Source organism: Coptis chinensis, chromosome 3 (genome assembly GCF_015680905.1).
Source record: "Coptis chinensis isolate HL-2020 chromosome 3, ASM1568090v1, whole genome shotgun sequence".
NCBI classification, from domain to species: domain Eukaryota; kingdom Viridiplantae; phylum Streptophyta; class Magnoliopsida; order Ranunculales; family Ranunculaceae; genus Coptis; species Coptis chinensis.
The window spans coordinates 65,237,653-65,243,657 of NC_141458.1; the positions used below are offsets into that span (position 1 = coordinate 65,237,653).

At 37.1% G+C, this 6,005-nt stretch overlaps 1 protein-coding gene across 1 annotated transcript; it reads left to right on the top strand.

Moving 5' to 3' along the window:
* Positions 1–235: 235 nt before the first annotated feature.
* Positions 236–5,470, top strand: LOC147510424 (Ribosomal protein L1p/L10e family). The gene is made up of 10 exons (XM_086602400.1): positions 236–859; positions 2,289–2,366; positions 3,264–3,305; positions 3,384–3,489; positions 3,719–3,780; positions 3,868–3,912; positions 3,999–4,106; positions 4,247–4,334; positions 4,769–4,815; positions 4,911–5,470. Exons 1-10 carry the CDS (start codon positions 335–337, stop codon positions 4,986–4,988), a joined length of 1,179 nt encoding a protein of 392 aa, XP_086458526.1. The 5' UTR covers positions 236–334; the 3' UTR covers positions 4,989–5,470.
* The last annotated feature ends 535 nt before the right edge of the window (positions 5,471–6,005 follow it).

The following is a 6,005-nucleotide window of genomic DNA, read 5'->3' on the forward strand; positions in this document are numbered from 1 at the left end:
AGATAAGCTCGCATGGGCTCTGAGCGTGGATTTGTATTGAATTAGGTTTTTATTGGGCTACATTTGTGGGGGGCGGAACAGTATTTATAGAGGACGTGGGGTGCAATTGGTTCACAAATGGGAGGGTCCAGAATGTTAATCGTTTAATTAAGCTATATATATCGTTTCTGATGGATCAGACTTTTGTTTGGGCTTTCTTATATTATATTATTATTAATCGGACTAGGCAAAGCCCACCAACTCACTCACTGAAACAGTATTTTGCCGACAGTGATACTCTCCTAAAACCCTTTCTCCTCCCCCTTCTCTAAAATCTCATTCCATTCCAATAATAATGGCGGCCTTTCTCATTAAACATTCCATCCATCCTCGCTCATTTTCCCACCTTGTTCAAAATCCACCACCTTTGACAGTTGGCACCTTCCAGAAACTTCTTTTCTCTTCCTCTTCACAAACCACCCCACCTCCACTAAATGAAGACCAAAATTCTCAATCTCGTATTCATATACCGATTATCAAACCAGTTTCTTACGCACCCAAACCCAAAATAATAAATCCCCACGAACCAACACAAAATGTGGAGCCGACTCAGCAGTCGTCGGCTTCGGCTTGGACACGTGAAGATTTTCGATATGTTAAAGGCGTGCCATCGATGCATCCAGTTAGAGTAGCCCCGCTTCCAGAGGATAAAGAAGAAGAAGAAGGTGAAAATGATGCGAATAAGATACAAATGAGAAGAAGAGTTATTAGTAGAACAGAACCGCTTCAGCCGGTACTTCCTTTTCCAACACTGATTAAAGTTGAAAAGAAGAAACCTAAGACGGTTCTTGATTTGCAAGAAGCTATTAAGGAAGTTAAGGTAACAATGGTTACATTTCTACTGATATTTTCTGCAAAAGTGGCCTTGCGATGTATTTGTTTTCTGCAAGTATGTAGGATTTTAGAAGCAAGGATAACTTGAAAATTCTATAGGGCAACAAGTAGACTAGTTGAGGGCGATCCACCTCTGATGGTGACCCTCGTTTTCTAAGAACCCTAATTTGCAATAATGTTCTTTTAATAACCAATAACATTATCTTCTAGAATGGTCTCATGGTCGCTGCCTTCTGGGTGTTGAGTTACGGGCATTCTAGACACACAGTTCAGCAACTTCCTGACTTTCATAACTTAAAATCAAAGAAGTTAGTTCGGTGATCCTATTACACTTAAGTGAAGTTATATTTTTACTCAAATGAGAAAATATCTTTTTTTCTTTCTCGACCTCAGAAGATTCTGATGTTAAAAGGCAAAATTATGTATTCTTTCTCTTTCTCTTTTGTTTAACTCAAATCATTGTGGCATTGTCATTGTCGCTCATGACAACCACAAGCCTCAATGGCTCTTATCTTCTACTCCAAAGGTGATTGGCACACCAAACTCACTGTGGTGGGTTCTGCTGATACACATTATCTTATCCTCGTGCTCCTTGAACTCATCTGTAACCTTTCCCAAAGATTTGCATAAAGTTTTTAAGACACTAGATGAGTTTTAACAAAATAGTCAATTTTTTTTACTTTCCGTAGTTGTTGAAATGCTTTCTGTTTTGAACCTGGATCTTCAAAAGCTATTTAAAGTTCAGTGACAAGCATTAGACCGTTCTGTTTCACGTATGCGTTGTTTGTATGAATATCCTTCTCAGGGCTTGTGCTTTCTATTTTGTTCTAAAAGGGGTGCTTCTTACCACCCCAATTCCCAGAGTGGGAGGCACTTCCTCTTGGAAAATACATTGATGCTTTGAGAGATTTATAAAGAGGCGGTTTCCATTTTTGCCGGTTTCTCATGCTCTGAGTGTGATGTCACCCAGGATAGGTATTCTGGTGATGATTTAAGTATAAACTTCTCATTAAACTTTCCAAACTACCTTTTCTACTCTAACTCTGTACTTCCAAAATTTTAGTAGTTTAGCGACCAAAGCATGAAAGGACCTGTGGTCAACCATGTTTTCTCAAAACGAGCCTTTAACCTCATTCTACTGTTTCCTTGGTTGTCCTTTTTGTATTGTGAGCTCATATGTCTGGGTAAAATGAAACTACATGTGCTACTTTGTGTCCTTAATGATATAGTATTTATCTTTTTGTATCTATCTTGTTTTGAATTTGAAATTTATGTGTCGATAGATTACAGTATACAAAAGAATCATCTGTGGACTTGTCAAAAGATATATTTGGCTATATTATTGTCCAGTCTTTATCTAATTTTGCAAAACTATAGACACCGTTAATTTCGTATCATTTCTTGTTATTGTTCAGGCCAATGCCGAGCGAAAATTTGATGAAACTGTTGAAGCACATGTGATCTTGGGTGTTGATCCACGTCGAGGTGATCAGGTATACTTTGGTATTCCTTTCTTTTATCACACCAGAAGTTTTTGTGGTGTGTAAACACTACTCAGTTTTGGCACTATAGGTAACGTGTGTGTGTGATTTTCTTTTTGTGAACCTAACTTACTGTAGGGTATAAGTGTATAACATACACTGATCTCATTGCTTCCTACTTTTGGTCTTCAAATCATTCGTTCGAATAAGGTTATTATTAGAACTGCCAACATCATGTAGGCAATGTGATGGCATCACTTCCATATAGGGCCTAAAATATCCATATCGGACGATATATTGGACCTCCCATTCTCCGATATATATCGGATATATCGGATATAGAAATATTGAGGATACATATCTTTTTGGTCACCAGTCAAAATATCTTTAGTTATTCAAAATATCACTATATATCGTCATTTATCCAAAATATCGAGGTATTAATAAAAAATATCGGTGAAAGGCCAAAGGATATACATTGAAAATATCGGCGATATAAAGATATATACCCAAAAATGGGATATATATCGCCTTGAAAAAGGTTCAATATTAGGCACCGATATATCGAAAATATCCATATCGGACCTCTCATTTTCCGATATATATCACGATATGTTCGGCCTTGTTTCCTTAAAGGTCAATGTAGCCAAGTAATCTTTTGTAACAAGTGAAATTAGTTAAAATCTGAGACTAAAGTGCACTTACTAACCATACACATTCACTGGTTGACAACTTAACATCACAGCCTCTGCAAAAAGCAATCTTATGTCATTCATAACTTACCAAAATTTTATCTGATGACCGTGATAATTGAAGTCTGATGATGAGACAGAACAGATCTGAAATGTATGGTACTGTTGGTTTATAACTTTAAATCTGTAATACTGTTGAAATGTGTCTGGATTGCAGATGGTGCGTGGTGCAGCGACTCTTCCTCATGGCACTGGAAAGGTAACATTGCTTAGTATTTGCAGCTCATGCATTTGCTATGCTTTTCAGGACTGATCATAATGTGTTACCATTTGTCAGACTGTCAGGATTGCCGTCTTTGCTGAAGGGGCAGCTGCAGAAGAAGCTCGAGCTGCAGGAGCTGATATCATTGGAGGAGATGAGCTTATTGAGGAAATCCGGAAGGGTAATCTGCTTAAATCTGTTACAGTTGACATGTAATTTGAGATGCAAAGTGATTATGGCTCACTGATCACAACTTCATACATTACAAACACTGAAAATATATTTCTGCATTTTCTTTAAATTTTAATTTGTTGTGGTGTTTATCTTAGGCTTTATTGTAAGCTGCTTCTTTATTAAGCATTAAGGTAAATCATGAATTTACTAGAACGCGTGGATTTGAAAACATGCAGGTGGGAAACTCAATTTTGACAAGTGCATATCGACCCCTATTTTCATGCCTCGTCTATCAAAGGTTTGACTAGAAAGAAATTTCTAAAGCATGATGGTTGATCTATACAGGGTTATTTGTATAAGTAGTTACTGTTTTGGCTTTTGTCAGATTGCGAGGATTCTTGGACCTCGTGGTTTGATGCCTAACAATAAGGTGATTTTGTTTTGCTTGCTTTCATTTTTGGCTTACTTATGTGAATGAACTTCTTTCCTCTGATAATTTTCGTACAACTTATATAGCTAGGTTCCTTGACCAATGATGTTGGTGGGGCAGTGCGAGCCGCTAAACGTGGACGTGTTGATTTTAAAATTGACAAAACTGCCATTGTACATGTTGGTTTAGGGAAGGTAAATTTGTTATTTCTCAAAATCTTGTGTAATGTGGAAATTGTGCTAGTTCATTTTTCGAATGAACGTGTATAAATTGATAGATTATCAATTTGAACGTTATATGTGACTACTTTCTTACATAAGATGTCAATTTATAGGTAAGTTTTACAGAGGATACTCTACGCGAAAATGTTGGTGCATTCGTGAATGCTCTTTTACTTGCAAAGCCTGTGGGCCTAAAGAAGAGTAAGTATTTAATTTATGTCTGTTTCTGGAAGAAGAAAAAATCATGTGTACACTAACAAAGGCATTCATGTACAGATGTACTAGCATAATTATTTTTGGCTATGTTGCATGGACACACCATATTTTAAAAATAATCCGTGTAAAGATAAACATAATAATAATCAATGAAAGTAGAACAAGTATATTAGCTTTAATTTTGGCCTCTATATTGCCGTTGTTGTGGGTGTTTATGTGCATAGAAGATGATGTACGTACACCTGAATAATCGTTGGAATTATTAGGGGGACTTTAGCTGTATTTGGTCCTAGCTCTTGGCTTCATATATATATATATATAACTACTGTAGGTTGTTATATGTAAAATCTACGAGAAGGAAGATGAGTTGCCAATCCATAGATTTCATTCAGTGCTTCTAACCATTCTGTTTGGTGCAGCTTCCAAATATGTTGGCTATGTAAAATCCTTCTCGTTATGTAGCACGGTAAGGTTGTGCATATATGTGTCTTTTTAATTCGATTTTTGTGATTATATTTTTGAAGAAAGTTTGTGTTCACGTTTGATGTTGTTCACCTGCAGATGGGTCCTGCTTTTCCAGTTTCAATACAGTCACTATCTTTGGCTGCAGATCATTACAACAAGATGCAACTAAAATAATATGGTGCTGTGAGTTGTGAGATCAATGATGCATGAGACTGCGTGTGAATTCACTGATATTAACGAAGCAGAGGTCAATGACAGAAAACATATCGCCTTCATTAAGTAGTCATTGCCATTTTTTTTTAGGTGGATAGTTGATTGATGCTTCTCCAAGGAACTTAATGCATTCTAAGATGCTATACTCATCTCCAAGATGGTAGAGGATCGTATGCGGTAGAGGATTCGGCACAAATTATTATTGTTTTCACAAGATTGGTGCCTTCTTGCTGCATTTTAAACCTTATGTAGGGAGAACATATAGCAGTCAGAAGTGGGTACAAACTTCCTTAACTATTTTCCGTTTGAAGACTTGCAGATTATTGCAACTTACATTGCTACAGTTGTTGAAATTAGCAGGCCGTGTTGCTCTGTTGCCTGAGTTTGTTTGTAATTTTTGGATGGATAATTTATATGAAGACTTCTTAAAGCGACTTCTTCCAGGATTAGTTGTCAATTGCGTTTGCAGCTACTCGTTTTGGCCCCGTTCTTACCCGAGAAAACTGCCAGCTATAGTTGCATTTCATTATTTTTACATTGATATATTAGTGGCTACTGACTAGCGAACATGACAAATGTTGGAGCTCTATGATCTCACTCATGAGTAACACATTAAGCTTGTTTAAAATATTGGGTTAAGGTCCATCTAGAGTGACCTCTTTGGTTGTGATTTATGTTGGGATAGCCCAGTGCAACTCTAAAGGTGTTACTTCACAGCAATTTTGTTTGGTTAATTGGAATATGTATGGTAACACATTTAGTTTGCCATGTGTATCCCCCCCTGTAGACTTTTACACATACAAATGCTGAATACCATCCGTTAGGCTTTCTCCAGTTGCAACATAATCACGGTTGTGTTCCTGTCCTGGAAGTTTTCGGTGAGCATCATGTCCTGTTTCGATTGACAAGAGATGTGATCGCTGGATTCTGGCAATGACACTTGGTGTTCATAAGAAAAGAACGTTTGCTTGTCATCTG

Bases quoted from the DNA above. Each gene is read 5' to 3' on its own strand.
- LOC147510424 (XM_086602400.1), top strand. From the start codon at position 335: ATGGCGGCCTTTCTCATTAAACATTCCATCCATCCTCGCTCATTTTCC. The intron at 3,781-3,867 runs GTTTGACTAGAA...GGCTTTTGTCAG, and splicing joins TCATGCCTCGTCTATCAAAG to ATTGCGAGGATTCTTGGACC. The intron at 3,913-3,998 runs GTGATTTTGTTT...CAACTTATATAG, and splicing joins GTTTGATGCCTAACAATAAG to CTAGGTTCCTTGACCAATGA.